The sequence below is a fragment of the Scylla paramamosain genome, chromosome 24 (genome assembly GCF_035594125.1).
Source record: "Scylla paramamosain isolate STU-SP2022 chromosome 24, ASM3559412v1, whole genome shotgun sequence".
Classification (NCBI taxonomy): Eukaryota; Metazoa; Arthropoda; class Malacostraca; order Decapoda; family Portunidae; genus Scylla; species Scylla paramamosain.
Genome location: NC_087174.1, coordinates 3,355,001 through 3,372,500, shown reverse-complemented (window position 1 = coordinate 3,372,500; position 17,500 = coordinate 3,355,001). Strand labels below are relative to the sequence as shown.

At 43.2% G+C, this 17,500-nt stretch overlaps 1 protein-coding gene across 2 annotated transcripts in view; it reads right to left on the bottom strand.

Moving 5' to 3' along the window:
• The window catches only part of LOC135112581 (protein amalgam-like), a 162,885-nt gene that overhangs the window by 2,454 nt on the left and 142,931 nt on the right, over nt 1-17,500 (bottom strand). For both annotated transcript variants that reach the window (XM_064027054.1, XM_064027055.1), the window contains 3 exons: nt 12,561-12,642; nt 11,107-11,154; nt 9,413-9,691 (listed from right to left, as the gene is read on the bottom strand). In XM_064027054.1, the coding sequence (XP_063883124.1) occupies nt 9,413-9,691; nt 11,107-11,154; nt 12,561-12,642 (409 nt within the window). The remainder of the gene's footprint in view (nt 1-9,412; nt 9,692-11,106; nt 11,155-12,560; nt 12,643-17,500) is intronic.

Here is a 17,500-nt window from a genome sequence, read left to right as displayed (position 1 = left end):
ATAGCACTGCCACACCTGCCTATATTCTGGTTAATTTCCCTTTTAGCCCTATACTTCTCTCTCATACCTGTCCAAGTAGTCTACCTTCACTCCTTTTCCTTCAATGTAACACCACACCTGTCTATTTTTTTTTATTAGTTTACCTTTATTCTTTTTTTCTCCACATCTACACGCTCGTCTGTTATAATTCTACATATAACATTTATTTTTTTTCAGTCTATCATCCCTCCTTTACTTTTCTACGGTACATATGTTACACCTACTTACGTTCTTCTCATTTGTCTACCTTTACCTCCTACTGTCTCCATACTACCAGTCTCCATTTCACGTTCTACAGTCAAACCTTCATTTCTTTACTTATTCCCAGTCTACCATTCCTTCTTTATCTTCCAAGTGGTGTCTAATCTATTTCTATTCTTATCCTTCGTCTGTCCTTACTTCCACCTTCCGTTTTCTTCCTACGCGTGTCTCTTTACTCCTTCACCCAACACGTGTCATCATCTGCTGTCCTTCACTTCCCAGATTAATAAAACTCCCTACGTGTCGTTCTTCCTTGCTCTCCTCCCCAGCTTCTATCTTCTTCCATTCACCACTTTTCAATATCCTAGTTATCTGCATTCACCGTCATGCCTCGTCCTGTTGATTAAAAGCATTCCATTTCTCTAACTCATTCTGTACTACTTGCTTCTATTAATATCTCATGTGTTTGTTGTTCATTCCATTTATTTCTTAATTAGTCATTGCGGTTCTTTCGTTCGTTGTGCAACCGTGAGATGCTTCTACTCAGTGCGCAGCGGAAATGTTCAAGGCAGCCACCGCCGCCTGAGGGATCGTGTGATTGTGCTGGTCAGTCAGTGAGTCGCTCAAGGTACGTTTGCTAGTCAGGTAAGATAGCAAGTAGGATGTCACGCCGCGCCATAATTCATACCCACATGAAGTACTGGGACACACACACACACACACACACACACACACACACACACACACACACAAACGCACATAACATACAGATCAACAATTTGCGAAATTGAAATATGCTTAAAAATAAAAGAGAATCATAAAAAAATATATATATATTCAAGATCTGTATATTCAAAAAAAAGGGGGAAAAAAAAGTGTTGACAAATGGTAGATCCCAAACAAAGGTTAAATCATTAATATCAACGTCAAAAAAATTCGCATACATGGGACGATTTGAACGCTATTAAAGCTCAAATTCACGCATTCAAAGGCCAGTTCATGGACATCAAACAATTCTTCTATCAATGCGAAGAGAATACGCGGCAAAGTCTGACAAAAAAAAAAATGTATAAATGTTATTGTATATTCACATACACGATACCGCATTATACACTAACACACACACACACACACACACACACACACACCTGTCTCTCGAGCACACCTGTCTGTCTTTTTCCTATTACCTAAATTTATCTACCTTTCCCTCCCACCGTTTCCTTTCTTCCTTCTTTTCTCCTTCCCTTTATTCCCTTCTCCCTCTCCATTCGCTACCTTTCTTCTCCTTACTTTAATGCTTCCTCTTCCTCTCCTCTTGGTGTGGAGTCAAAAGTCTTTCAATCAATTAATACTTTCCTCACACACCTGTCCACCCCCACACATCTGTTTATTCCCACACCCACTAGTTCATTCTACCACATATCTGTTCATCCCCCGTGTATTTGTCCATCCATGCACACCTGTTCATCTCCCATAAATCTGTCAATCTCCCACACACCTGTCCATCTCCCACACACATAAGTAGTCACCCTCACACCAAACACACCTTTCACCCATCTCAACCACTCAACTACACACCTGCCACTAATGCAGGTGTGGTAATAACAGTAACTATTAGGGGCAATATAGAGTTGAGGTCAAAATTGGCTCTTTCGTGTTAGTTAGGGAAGTAAGTCACGTGACCAACTCTGGTATACGTTTTCGTTATGAAGTAAAGAAGAAAGTGACGTTGATGACGTTACGCGATGTGTTTTGACGTCATTCACTGTGATATCCAATCAGTGAACGGTAAATTATTACGTCATTGCCCGTGCGTTGAAAATGTATGTACGTGTGTGTGTGTGTGTGTGTGTGTGTGTGTGTGTGTGTGTGTGTGTGTGTGTGTGTGTGTGTGTGTGTGTAACTCTGTGTTTTTATATTGCTGGTTTTGTTGTTTTTGTTGTTGTTGTTATTGTAGTAGTAGTAGTAGTAGTAGTAGTAGTAGTAGTAGTAGCGTTAACACAATTTTTACTACTTTCTGAATGATCTACTACTACTACTACTACTACTACTACTACCATCAGAACTACTACAACTACAACTACAATCACCATCAATACAATCCTTTCATCATCCTTACCCATAAACACATTCATCCCTGACCCATTCACTCAGACATACATACATATATTCACCCATTCATTCACATATACCTCCCCGTGTCCCCCTCAGTTCAAGTCTAAACCAGTCTTCCCCTTTTTCAATCTCCACAGAGTCTCCTTAACCTCTTCCCCTCTCCCCTCACCATTGTGTATCCCTTAACCCTCCGTGCCCTCGATCCCTCCCCAACTCCCCTCCCCTACCCATAATCCCTCCCCTCGTCTCCCCTCTTACTTACCCTCAATCGACCGAAAGCCAGAAGAATATCAAGGCAAAAAAGTTCACAAATAAAATAGTTATAAATCTTGCAAAAGTCGAAGGTTCGGGGACGAGGGGAAGTGAAGGGACGAGGGGATGAAGGAAAGGAAAGGGGAAGGAAAACTAAGGGGGGGGGAAACAGAGGGGAAAGAAGGGATAGAAGGAAGATGGAACAGGTGACTATAGAAAAAAGAAAGGAGAGAGAGAGAGAGAGAGAGAGAGAGAGAGAGAGAGAGAGAGAGAGAGAGAGAGCATAAACTTAAGATACATTACTTACAAAAAACAAAGCAACAAATAAGGTGTATTTTGTAAATTAAGAGAACAGAGGAGGAGGAGGAGGAGGAGGAAAAGGAGGAGGAGGAGGAGAAGGAGGAGGAGGAGGAGGAGGAGGAGGAGGAGGAGGAGGAGGAGGAGGAGGGAGGGTGTCGGAAGTTAACACGTCAGGAAGTAAAGGAAGAGAGAGAGAGAGAGAGAGAGAGAGAGAGAGAGAGAGAGAGAGAGAGAGAGAGAGAGAGAGAGAGAGAGAGAGAGAGAGAGAGAGAGAGAGAGAGAGAGAGAGAGAGAGAGAGAGAGAGAGAGAGAGAGAGAGAGAGAGAGAGAGAGAGAGAGAGAGAGAGAGAGAGAGAGAACAAACCCAGAGACTAAGAACAAGAGAGAGCGAAGAGGGAAAAGGGAGAGAAGGAAGGAGAGAAGAGAGGAGGAAAGGAAAGGAGAGGAGGGAGGGGGGGGAGAGAGAGAGAGAGAGAGAGAGAGAGAGAGAGAGAGAGAGAGAGAGAGAGAGAGAGAGAGAGAGAGAGAGAGAGAGAGATACGATACAACTTTCACTTCCTCTTTGTGACGCTTACTTCGATCTGAGAGAGAGAGAGAGAGAGAGAGAGAGAGAGAGAGAGAGAGAGAGAGAGAGAGAGAGAGAGAGAGAGAGATGTACTAGTCACACCATATCTACTTTCCTCTCTCTCTCTCTCTCTCTCTCTCTCTCTCTCTCTCTCTCTCTCTCTCTCTCTCTCTCTCTCTCTCTCTCGTTAACACCTGCCCACCTTTCCACCAAATTAGCTCAAAAGAGAAAAAAATCAAGGTGCTTTTAATCTACAACACGAGAGAGAGAGAGAGAGAGAGAGAGAGAGAGAGAGAGAGAGAGAGAGAGAGAGAGAGAGAGAGAGAGAGAGAGAGAGAGAGAAAGGGCATGAAGAGGAATAATATGAGTGAAGTACTAGGAAGAGGAGGAGGGGGAGGAGGAGGAGGAGGAGGAGGAGGAGGAGGAGGAGGAGGAAAAGAAAGAATAGAAAATAGAATGACACACAGAAAGAGAAATAGAAGAGGAAATAGAGATAACTGGATAAAACGAAGGAGGAGGAAGATTGTGAAGACCAAAGAAAGAAGAAAGAAGCAAAGAAGAAAAGAAAGAAAGAAAGAAAGGAGAAAAGAAAAGATGGATGGATTATGTGGATCTCTCTCTCTCTCTCTCTCTCTCTCTCTGAACATTTAGTCGTACACACACACACACACACACACACACACACACACACACACACACACACACACACACACACATACGTACACACCGCTGGCAGACAATATCCTTTGGCACCAAACTTTACGTCTCTCTCTCTCTCTCTCTCTCTCTCTCTCTCTCTCTCTCTCTCTCTCTCTCTCTCTCTCTCTCTCTCTCTCTAGACACCCCGGTACTTACAGCTATCGATGCATTTAATATTTTAGTAGTAGTAGTAGTAGTAGCAGTAACAGTAGTAGTAGTAGTAGTAGTAGTAGTAGTAGTAGCAGTAACAGTAGTAGTAGTAGTAGTAGTAGTAGTAGTAGTAGTAGTAGTAGTAGTAGTAGTAGTAGTAGTAGTATAGGCTAACTGTCCTTCATAAACTCCTCCTATTCCCTTCCCATAACTTTCCCTTCACCTCTCTCTCTCTCTCTCTCTCTCTCTCTCTCTCTCTCTCTCTCTCTCTCTCTCTCTCTCTCTCTCTCTCTCTCTCTCATTCCCTTCACCTCCCTTCTCCCTCCATCTCCTCTGTCTCCCCCTTCTCCCTTCCCTCACTTCCTCCCCTCCTCTTCCTCCTCCTCTTCCTTCTTCCTTCCTTCCTCCCTCCTCTTGACCTTACCTAACGTTATCTACCTTTCCCTCTCACCGTTGTCTTCCTCCTCTCCTCTTCCTTGTTCCCTTCCTCTCTCTATTCCTTCTCTTCCTTCCCCCTTTCCTTAATCCTTTCCCTTCCTCTTCTCTTCTTCGCCACTCCCTTCTCCTCATTCTCATCTCTTCCCATTTCTTTCTCTTCATACTCCTATCCCTTCTCATCTCCCATCACCTCACCTTTCTTCGTCTTCCCTCTTCTTCCCCTCACCTCCCATCCGTTCTATCTTCTTCCCTCCATTTCCCCTCACCTTACACCCATACCGACTATTTCTCTCACCTTACTCCCATTTCCTCATGTCTTAACCCTTTCCCCATTTCCCCGACCTCATGTCACCTCACTACGTAGCTCTCATTGTCTATCTCCCTATCTCTCTCTGGCTCCCATTAGCTCCCATGCCTTCCCACCGCCTCCTTCGCGTCTCCTTCCCCTCCCAACAGAAGCTGAGGTAAGTTGTCGGATGGTTTAGGGTATTAGAGTCAATTTATATGATAACTAGAGCTGGGCATCCCACACACGAATCCCTCGAATAAATTTCACTGCTAACACTGCTCAGACGAGGGGAAGCAGCGAGGGGAGAAGCGAGGCGAAGGAAGGGATGGATGGGGGGGTACATATGATGGTTGCTTTGATGTAAGAGAATAATGATGATGATATAGAAGGAGGTATTGAAAGAGGGGAAGGGAGGGGGAGGGGAAGGAGGGAGGGGGTATAAACGAGACAAGTAGCTAAAGAGGCGAAGGAAACGTGTGTGTGTGTGTGTGTGTGTGTGTGTGTGTGTGTGTGTGTGTGAGAGAGAGAGAGAGAGAGAGAGAGAGAGAGAGAGAGAGAGAGAGAGAGAGAGAGAGAGACCATCATACAAACACACTGAACAGCCAGACAGACACACGCACACACTAACTGACAGACAGACAGACAAACAAGCAAACAAGACAGACAGACAGACAGGCAAGCAGACAAACAGAGGCCAACAAACAAACAAACACACACACACACACACACACACACACACACACACACACACACACACACACATACACACACTAACTGACAGACAGAGACAAAGACACACGGAAGACAAGGAAGAAGGGAATAAAAGGAAGTGGAATCAAAAGACGGGAATAAAAAGAGAGGAATAAAAAAAGGAAGGGAAAAAGAAAAACAGAGAAATTCTTCAGATACTTTTCGCAAAATATAAAAAAAAAAAAAGTATGACGCAAATTTATTGAAAACTTTTAACCCTCTCCCCCTTTACCCGTCCTCCTCCCCACGCCCCTCCTCCTCCCCTTCGCCCCTTCTCCTCCCCACGTCCCTCCTCCTCCCTCTTCCCCGTTTCCCCTCGCTGAGAACTCAAAGTATTACAGAACGATATCAACAGAGTCTTGCCTTTCACTGGGGAGATGGAGAGACCGAGGGGAGATGAGAGGGGGGAGAGAGAGAGAGAGAGAGAGGGGGGTGAAGGGAGATAGGGAGAAGGGAGAGAGGCGGAGAGTAAAGAAGGAAGAGGGAGAGACGGTTGAGAAAGAGAGGGGAAGTGAGAGAAGGAGATGAAGGTGCCGAGGGGAGATGAGAGGGGAGAGAGGGAAAGAGGAAAAGGGAAACACGGGTGAGAAAGAGAGAAGAGAGGGGAAGAACAAGAGAAATAAAAGAAAGGTAATGTTTGAGGGGAGTGAAGAGTGAGGAAGATAAATGGAAGGAAGAGGAAAGAGGGAAGAGAGAAGAGGGAAGAGAGAAGAGGGAAGAGAGAAGAGGGGGGAGAAGGAAGGAAACGAAGAGGGGATAAACAGGGAAGAGGAAAAGCGTCAGTGGATGAGGGGGGAAATGTGGGAAACAAAGGAAGGGGAGTGAGGGGAGGGACAGGGATAAGGGGAGGGAATGGGGTGGAGGGAAAGAAAGGGGAAGAAGGGGAAGAAGAGAATAATATGAGAGTAAGGAATGAATGAAAGGAAGGAATGAGGGGAAGGAATGGAGAGAGAGAGAGAGAGAGAGAGAGAGAGAGAGAGAGAGAGAGAGAGAGAGAGAGAGAGAGAGAGAGAGAGTGTGTGCAAGGAATTATGGGAAATACACATTATGAATTCATCCCTGACGCTCTCTCTCTCACTCTTTCTCTCTCTCTCTCTCTCTCTCTCTCTCTCTCTCTCTCTCTCTCTCTCTCTCTCTCTCTCTCTCTCTAGTGCGGTTCTCATTGAGGGAAAACTGACCAAACTAACTTGAGCCACAGCAATGGACCCTCTCCCTCTCCCTCTCTCTCTCCTCCCTCTCCCTCTCTCCCTCCGGTGTGTGAAATGAGCGATCGTCAAAGGGAGCGAGCGTTAATCAAAGGCACACGCTGCCCACTTCCCAGCCAAGCGTCACGCCCTCAGGCTAAACGCGGCTTTTCCACAAAAATTCAGTAAAATCTCAAATATTCGCTTCATTATCCCTTTATTTACTTCAAGAGTGGCCGGAGAGGGGGGAAGGGGACGGGGGAGTGTAATAGTACCCCTCTACTCCTCTCCTCTCTCTCCTCCCCTTCCCTCTCCTCTCCTCCTCCTCCTCCCCTTTCTGTAAATTCATTTCTCTTCATATCCTTTTAGTTTGTTGGTTTTATGCTATTTTTTTTTTCTCTCTCTCTCTTTTTAGGTTTTAATTTAGCGTAAGTGTGAGAATCTAGTAAAATAACATGGAATATTTTACCAAACTAATTTACCTTCCGTCTAATCTTTAATGCAGGCTCTCCTCCCCTCTTCCCTCTCCCCTTTTGCATTCCTCTCTCTCTCTCTCTCTCTCTCTCTCTCTCTCTCTCTCTCTCTCTCTCTCTCTCTCTCTCTCTCTTTCATCTGTTTCCCTTTTCCTTTTTCCCTATTTCCCTGCTCTTTTCACCCATTTTCCTCCCCTCTTCCATTCCCTATCTCTTTTCCCCTCATTTCCCTTCTTCCCTGTCTCCCTGTAACCCTTCTCATCATTGGTCTCTCTCTCTCTCTCTCTCTCTCTCTCTCTCTCTCTCTCTCTCTCTCTCTCTCTCTCTCTCTCTCTCTCTCTATAACTCACTGGTAAATAGTACTGTCTAAGAACACGTTGTCTATATGTATTCATCCTCCCCCCCACTCATCTCCCTCCTCCCTCCTATTTCCTCCTCCTCCTCCTCTTCCTCCTCCTCCTCCTCCTCCTCCTCCTCTTCCTCTTCTCCCTATATTCCCTCACTTGTCTGGTTTCACTCTTCCCCAAACTGCCTATTTCCTTCCTATTTCTTGTTTCCTCTTCCTCTTTCCTCTTCTCCATCGTCTTTATCTTCCTCTTCTTCTTCTCTCAGTTCTCCTTCTCCTCCTTCATCTCCTACTTCTTTCTCCTCTGTTTATCTCTTCTACTGCTTCCCACTTTCGCTTTACTCGCATACTACCTCCCTCTTTTCCTCCTCCTCCTCCTCCTCTTCCTCCTCTTCCTCTACCCCCCAAACTCTCCCCACAACAATTTCGATACAGGGAGGGGGGGGGTCGGGGGAGGTCTCCTCTTCAAAGAAACCCCCCTACAGTTATTGGTTATCTTGGTTGGGGGGAGGAGAAGGAGGAGGAGGAGGAGGAGGAGGAGGAAGAGGAGGAGGAGGAGGAGGAAGAGGAGTATCAGTTGCTATGGAGGAATTTGAATGCTTAGTTAACTATCATAAAGTGAGGAGGAGGAGGAGGAGGAGGAGGAGGAGGAGGAGGAGGAGGAGGAGGAGGAGTATGTAAGGGGCGGACACGGATGCTGTATGTGGAGGGAGGGAAGAGAGTTTGAGGAGGAGGAGGAGGAGGAGGAGGAGGAGGAGGAGGAGGAATATGTAGGGGGCGGACACGGATGCTGTATGAGGTGGAGGGAGGGAAGAGAGTTTGAGGAGAAGGAGGAGGAGGAGGAGGAGGAGAAGGAGGAGGAAGAGGAATTGTATGGAAAAGAGACATGAAGATAAGGAGGAGGAGGAGGAGGAGGAGGCAAAACGTAGAGGAAAGGGACGTGGAGATAAGAAGGAGGAAGGATAGGAGGGAAGGTGGAGTTGAAAAGGAAGAGATAAGAGAGGATGGAGGAGAGAGAGAGAGTGAGAGAGGGAGAGGGAGAGAGAGAGGGAGAGGGGAAGGAGAGAAGGAGAGGTGTGAAATTACGAGGATTCAGGCGAGGCAATAGTGGGGTGATTATTTAAGTAGTGTAGTATTGATGGTGTATATTGGGAAGGGTAGGAGTTATCATTTGTTACGGTAATTGTGTCTGTCTCTCTCTTGGTCCCTCTGTCTGTCTGTCTGTCTGTCTGTCTGTTGGTGAGTGCATTTTTCTGTCTTTATTCTGTGTCCGTCTGTGGATTTCTCTAACGTATCCTAACCTAATGTCTTTCTATCCGTTTTTGTTTTTTTTTATTATTATTATTTTTGTGATTTTCTTAAACTGATGCATAATTTTTCTTGTCTTTCGTCATTTTTTTTTTTTTTTTTGTGGAGAGGAAACGAATTATTGGTTATATTGTAATCATACCTTAATTTGGACTGAAACTTGTCTATTCTTCCTTGTGACAAATGATGCACTGGTGAATAAAGCCGTAATATCTAAGGTCACTCTCTCTCTCTCTCTCTCTCTCTCTCTCTCTCTCTCTCTCTCTCTCTCTCTCTCTCTCTCTCTCTCTCTCTCTCTCTCACCTGTATTCCCGGGCATCATGCTTGAGATGATGTTCTTCACGGAGGAGCCTCGCCCGAGCTGGCTGGTCTGATGCTGTCCTGTGCCGCCTCCTCCAACGCCGCCCACACCGCCGCCCACGCCGCCGCCCAGGTCCATGCGTTGTCCCAGCTCGTGACTCACCTTCCTCCCGGGCGCCATCCCCCCGCCGCTCTCCCCGGGGTTAAAAATCACCTGGTTCTGGCTCCGGCCCCCGTGACCACTCTTCGGATACTGTTCAATGGAGTTCACGTGCTCGGGGTCTGAAATGTGACGGCCGGTCATTGATTAGGTGGGTGGTTGGTTTATTGGTTAACAGGCGCAGCAGCAACGTAGTCATGTGGTGTGTAAGTTGCTTCATATTAGTGAGTGTGGTGTGCCGTGTTAGTGAGTGTCAGTGTGTATGTATGTGTATGTATGTGTATGTATGTATGGTCGTTATTACCACTGTTGTCTTCGCTGTTATCATTTTCATCACTGGTGTTGTTAGGTGAAGCCACAACACGGTGATAATGAGGCTTACCACAGGATGATATACTGGTATACCTAACCCAATTTAACTTAATACTGGTCTACAAATTAGTGTTAGTCTATATTATCATCCCCGTTACCGCCATCATTATTTATATCATCATTATTAATTAAAGCAATAACAGGATGGTAATGATGCAGAAGATGACATGATTCATTGATACACAAACGAGTGTTACCCTGTGTCATCATCACCATTATCACCATCATCATTTTCACCACCACCATCACAACAAGACGAAGCAATAATAGAAGAATGATATTAACAGAAAATGACACCAAATGAACCTTGATATATAAAAAAAATATATTAACCAACATCATCACCCCCTCTACATCACCACCACCATCACTAGCACCACCAGCACACCAACAAGTACAGCTTGAGGCAATCAGCAGTAGGCGTGGTAGTGTTGGGTGAAGGGTGACGCAAGACGTTACATCACCCACCTTTAATTGATACAAATTGGCGCTATTAAACACATTCTCTTTAGGTTTAGCGAGCGTCTGCAGTCCAAGCTTGGCTCAAGGGAATACACAGAACTCGTCATTCAAACTAAGTTACCTCGCCACTCCTTACACTTAAATACAGGACTAATTAACTGACTGACTGACTTAATACCTGCCAAACGAGCTGACTGACTGACTGACTGACTGACTGAATTACTTACTGCCTGACAAATTAACTGACTGACTGACTGATTGACTGAGTAGCTGACTAACTGACAGATTGACCTGATGAATAACTGACTGCTGACTAATTAACTGACTGCCTAGCTAAATAATTATTCGAATAACTAGCTATCTACCTGACTGACTAACTAGCTAAGCAACTAACCAGCTACATCAATCAATCAGTCAAATAAAGAGCTTAATGGAGATGGACAAGCGTCGCCACTCACTACCACACAACACCCACAAGTCACCAAAATCACAGAGGGTCTAATAACTTATAACTGACACCGTTTTACAATTTCCATCAGCATTAACGAAAAAAACACTACCACCACTAATTACAAGATACAAACTTAATAACCAGCAATACCTTAAAAATATATTAACACTGGGTAACAATTTTGCGTTGATAATGATAATTCGAAACTGGACGCTAATCATTAGACAGAGAGAAGGTAAACTGTGGTCTTACTGATGGGCGGCTTCTTCCTGTTGGTGGTGGTCTGTGGCCTCGTGAGCTCTGTGGAGGGAAACAAAAGAAATCGTGAATAATTTTGCTAGACTTCGACTGAAAATGTTGAGAAATGAAGGCAAGACAGAAGAACAACACATACGTTAATTAATGTGGAGAAAGGAAGACTGGAGAAAAAACAGACGGAATAATATGAAGGAAAATGATGCGAAGAATAATAAATATATAAAAATAATGACGTGAACTGGAAATTAATGTCGACAAATTAAAATGAAGCTGAGGAAAAGTGGGGATAGATAAAACCTGAAGGGCAAAAAAAATGCAATGAAAAATAGATAAAAATATAAATAAAGAAGTACATTTAAAGAAAATAAAGAGACTAAAAGGTAAGTCAGGCAAGTGAGAAAGAATGGAAGGGGAAAAGAAAAAAAAATGAATAAAGCAAAACGTGAAAATGAAATAATTGAATTGATGAAAATTGAATTGGGAATATATGAGTACAAGAGAGAGAGAGAGAGAGAGAGAGAGAGAGAGAGAGAGAGAGAGAGAGAGAGAGAGAGAGAGAGAGAGAGAGAGAGAGAGAGAATGGGGGACGGGGTTAGCAACACGCCTATATGAAATCCCTCAGTCGTAAAAGAGGGTTGTGTACCGCTGTAAAATATGTGTTTATGGCAACGTTGAGTCATGTGTGTGTGTGTGTGTGTGTGTGTGTGTGTGTGTGTGTGTGTGTGTGTGTGTACGCGCTTGTTTGTGTCTACCTCCCTCTGTGTCTTTCTTTTAGTCTGTTTGTTTCTCTATATGTGTGATTTAGTGACATTTAAACCAGAAAGTGATATCATACATACATACATACATACATACATACATACATACATACATACATGCATACAATAACAACACAACTATTCAAATTAATAGACTCTTCACTTTACTTGTATTTCATCAAATTAAAGATAAGTTAGTTTTCCTCCTTCTCCTTCTCCTTCTCCTCCTCCTCCTCCTCCTCCTCCTCCTCCCATCCCCTGTGGTCTTCTCTGGTTACCGTCTTATCAGTGAAAACATGTTTGTACACGTTAGGCAAGCTCTCTCTCTCTCTCTCTCTCTCTCTCTCTCTCTCTCTCTCTCTCTCTCTCTCTCGAATAATCGCCGTGAGTGTAGGCACAAATATTTATTGAAACAAGGGAAATGACACAATGTAACTCGCGAAAAGAACGTGACACAACAAACGATAAAACTAACGACAAAACCGTGTAATATAACAACACAGGATTGCACACACACACACACACACACACACACACACACACATAATGAATACCCCGAATTAGAAAAGATACGGAAGAGAGTTCATACATACATACATACATACATGCTTAGTGAAAATGGGAATAATATGCACCAAGAGACTAAAGAAAACGGGAGGTGTATGCAAGGGGAAGGGAGGGGGGACTCACCGTGAAGCTCCACCGTGCCGTCGTTCTCTCCAAAGGAATTTCTTGAGTAGCACAGATATTTTCCGAAGTCCTCCTTCTCCAGCTGAGACAGACAGACAGACAGACAGACAGACAGACGGACAGACAGATAGACAGGCAGAGAGATGGAAAGACGAATAGAATGACAGATAGATATATGGACAGAGAGAGAGAGAGAGAGAGAGAGAGAGAGAGAGAGAGAGAGAGAGAGAGAGAGAGAGAGAGAGAGAGATATGACATGATTAGATTTTCAATAATAATAATAATAATAATAATAATAATAATAATAATAATAATAATAATAACAACAACAACAACAACAACACTGAAAACCTGATGCCTGAAAATGGAAAGAGCGAGCGTAAGAGCTGTAAGGTAATGAGTTTCTATTTAAAATTCAATACTTAAATACATTCAATACATAATCACATTATTTAGTATACACTGTAAAGGAAATATCACAAACATAAGAGTATTAAATGCGTCTCTTTCCTCCCTCTTTAATATTTATTCAGTGTTTTCTTTTGCGTGTTAGGGAGACTGGACAAGTGGAAAAAGAAAAAAAAAATAGATAGATAAATGAAAAATAGGAGATAAAAACAACAAATACAACAAAATAAAGTAAAAAGATGTTTGTTCATAGTGTCGACCCAACTTCAAAAAAAAAAAAAGTAAAAAGAAAGAAAAAAAAAAGCAAGAGAGGAATGAAAGATAATAATAATAATAATAACCCAATTTAGTTCCACCCGCTCCTCTTCTTTCCGCTCCCCTTCCCTTTAACTTGCTGTACCCACAATTGAAATTTTCATAATACCTTCACTGACTGGCCTTGACCTTCCCGACTCTTACAATCCAAATCGACGTCCCTTCGTATTCCTAAACGTTTGCAGATCTTTTATCTAACACTTTTTACGATCTCTGCTAGAAATTGACAGGGTTTTGAGAGTGGTCTTGATTCCACTTCTAGAACAACGAGTTTTCATGATTTCAGTGATAGATTTACGAGTGTTCCTGATTCTTAGTGGTAGATTAATGGGTTTATAATGATTCCAGTGATAGATTAACGAGTGTTCCTGATTCTAGTGGGAGATTAATAGGTTTTCATGATTCCAGTGATAGATTTTCGAGTGTTCCTGATTCTAGTGGTAGATAAACGAGCACTCATGGTTGTAGAGGTATTTTCACGAGTGTTCATGATTTTAGTGGTATATAAACAAGTACTCATGGTTCTAGAGGTATATTGACAAGTGTTCATGATTCTAGTGGTAGATTAATGAGCGTTCCTGATTCTAGGAGTAGTTTAACGAAGGTTCTACGTTCCCAGTAAGAAAAACATCCATGAAAATCCATATTCATGATTCTAGCGGCAAGTGAACCTGTATTTATGAATCTAGAAGCAGTTTAACAAAGATTCCAAGCTCTAAGTAAGAGAAACACCCCATGAAAACCATAATGGTAATCTCTGCGGTCTTTAAGAAACAGTCCTGGTGAAAGAGTTGAGGTACAGTTGGCTCCGGATATTGTGTGTGTTAATGCGTTCACATCCAGACTGGTGAAACTATTCTATATTCAACAACGCTCCTCTTTCCTTCTTCCCGGAATGTTTTCTTTGATCCCATTGCATGGACGAGTGACATCCGTAATCCTTAAAAAAAAAAAAAAGTAAGGATCCTTGGTCTTGATTTCCTGTGTTTCTAAGGATTTTGAAACTATCTCTAATGGGAAAATTCTTCACTACTTGTCAACTAACAGCTTGTGCTCTTCCTTTCATTACTCTAGTGTGTAATCCTTATTAAACTGTATTCCTACTCTCTCTCTCTCTCTCTCTCTCTCTCTCTCTCTCTCTCTCTCTCTCTCTCTCTCTCTCTCTCTCTCTCTCTCTTTGATGCTCCGTGGATGTTGTTGTCGTAAACGCATCTAAGATAGACTTCAGCGGAGATCCGATCCGTCTCCAACTCTCTATTATTCACCGAAGACTGTCGATCTCCACGCCCTGCCTTCCATTACAGTGGCGACTCGTGTACGGAGCATTACTTGGCGGCGCTTCCCAGATTACCCCGTGGTGGACATTCATACTTGAACAGCACACTATACAGAACGCTTCATTTCTGACCTTCACGGTGTTTATGGATAAGTCAGGAGGAACATGGTTGGATTTGGTACATTAACACGGTTTTTCCATCTGTCAGTCTTTCAGAGAGCTGTTTTCATTAACAAAACTAATTCCTGCTTGTGCGATGAATATTTCTGATTTTATACTTTTCTATCCTTTATTTCTATCCTCTATTTATACAAGCTTTAACTGGAAAGTTCTTATCTCAGGAATTGCTAAGCCAGCTTCGCTAGAATTACTCGTATCAATAGGTGTTCTGCATCGGGTCAGTCAATTCTGCTCCTCTCAAGGGACGCGCTCACCTCTTCATGTAATATTCTCCGTGTGTGAGGGCAAGGAGTCAACCCTCACACAGCACCACGTTTAATCAATTCTCCTTCGACTGACTTCACTCACAATCTGTCGTCATGCCGCTTCACCTGCCATTTCCCACCACTCTTTTCAAGGTCACTTTTCTAGAACTTGAATGTTTTTCCTTTCGTCTCCTGTGGCCGCTGCACAAGGCAACCAAACACATGACACATTTTATTTAATTCACTACATTAAGTAATTAACCAGCGTCTCCTTTATCGCTTTTGCTGTATAATATGAGGAGCGCTCTGCTTTTCTCGGTTTTTTCATTTTCATAACTTAACAGTCTTTAATGACACGCGGTACACAAAGGTTTGTGAAACAAGAGTCACTGTGTTTCTAAGGAAATACAGAGATTAATCTGGTGGTATTATCATTATTATTATTATTATTATTATTATTATTATTAGTAGTAGTAGTAGTAGTAGTAGTAGTAGTAGTAGTAGTAGTAGTAGTAGTAGTATCATTATTATCATTATTATTATTATTATTATTATTATTAGTAGTAGTAGTAGTAGTAGTAGAATATAATAATTGTCAGTGTAGCTGTAGCTGTAGTAGTAGTAGTAGTAGTAGTAGTAGTAGTAGTAGTAGTAGTAGTAGTAGTAGAAAATGATAGTTGTCATCGTTGCTGTAGCTGTAGAAGTAGTAGCAGTAGGTGGCAGCAGCAGCACCACCACCACCACCACCACCACCACCACCACCACCAGTAATATCAGCAACAGTAAAAGCAGTAGTAACAACACCACTTAACAAATAATAATAAAACAATACAAAGGAAACACTGACAAAAACATCAAGTTGGCATTTACGTAATGAGAGGGAGAGATCACTGTCACTATTATCACCATCATAACAATCATCATCACCATCATCACCAACACGCTTCCCGCCCACTAATGATGGACAGATGATGTTAATGATGGGAGATGGGGATTAGAGGGGCGTGGAAATTACACAAACTCCATAAATTCCCTCTTCCCTTCCCCTCATTCCTTCCTTCACCCTCTTTCTACTTCCCTCTCCGTCCTTTCGTTGTTACTTTCTCTGTTTCTCTCTCTCTCTCTCTCTCTCTCTCTCTCTCTCTCTCGCTTGGTCTCTCTGCCATTAATTTTAGTTTAACTCTCTCTCTCTCTCTCTCTCTCTCTCTCTCTCTCTCTCTCTCTCTCTCTCTCTCTCTCTGTCTCTCTCATTTTCCACTTTTCTAAACGCTATGCACCTTCCTCTCCATTTCTTTACCTTCCTCCTATCCTCCTCCTATCCTCCTCCTCCTCCTCCTCCTCCTCCTCCTCCTTCCCTCACTTCCCCTTGATCGCTACCTGTTGAATGGTGAGGGAAAGAGGGAAATATATCACTGTCTCCCGTGTTTCCCCTTGTCTCTATCTTTCCCCTCTTCCCCCTCACGCTGCCAGATAAGCGTGAGGGTGTGAGGGGAAAGGAATAGATAGATACGCGAGTCTTTTTTTTTCCCCTTTATCTATTGTTTTCCCTTCATTTATCACATGGTCTCTATTTTCCCCTTTTCTTTTTTTCCTCTTTTTATCTACGTATATCATCTACTCTCTCTCTCTCTCTCTCTCTCTCTCTCTCTCTCTCTCTCTCTCTCTCTCTCTCTCTCTCTCTCTCTCGGTAAGGGTGTAAGAGGAAACACAAACGACATAAAAAGGAAATATTTAATGGAAACAAAACAACTATCTACATGTTTCCATCTCTCTCTCTCTCTCTCTCTCTCTCTCTCTCTCTCTCTCTCTCTCTCTCTCTCTCTCTCTCTCTCTCGCCCTTCCCTTCCTTTCCCTCGCCTTTCCCATCTATCCCTCGTCTTCCACTGATCCTCTCTCTCTCTCTCTCTCTCTCTCTCTCTCTCTCTCTCTCTCTCTCTCTCTCTCTCTCTCTCTCTCTCTCTCTCTCTTTTATTACAAAGAAACAAAGAAAAAACAAGGCGAAAAAAATAAATCACATGACTCTCTCTCTCTCTCTCTCTCTCTCTCTCTCTCTCTCTCTCTCTCTCTCTCTCTCTCTCTCTCTCTCTCTCTCTCTCATAAACTCTCTTTATGTACAGTTCTTTACAAAACATTAATTTCTCTTTCCCTTCACTAACCCACTGTTACCACCCCCTCCCCCTTCCCCCTTTTCCCTCTTCCTTCCGCTCTTCCCCTCTTTCACGCTCTCATCCCTTCACTTGCTTCATTCCTAGCCTGGTGTGGTGCTGTGGGTGTTAACGTGTGGTTTTTTGTCTAGTTTTCCAGTTAACACCTCACTTCCCCTCATCTGACCTCCCTTTTTTCCCCTCTCATTGCCTCTCATTCTGGTTTCTCGTATTGCGTTCTCAGTCTTTCCCCCTCCTGACCACCCTACCTGTCCCCTCATTCACTCTCACCTTACCTCTTCGCCTATCGTTCCCCCCAAACTATATCTTCCTTTAGCCTTTATCCCCTCATTCAATTTTAAGTTAATTTTC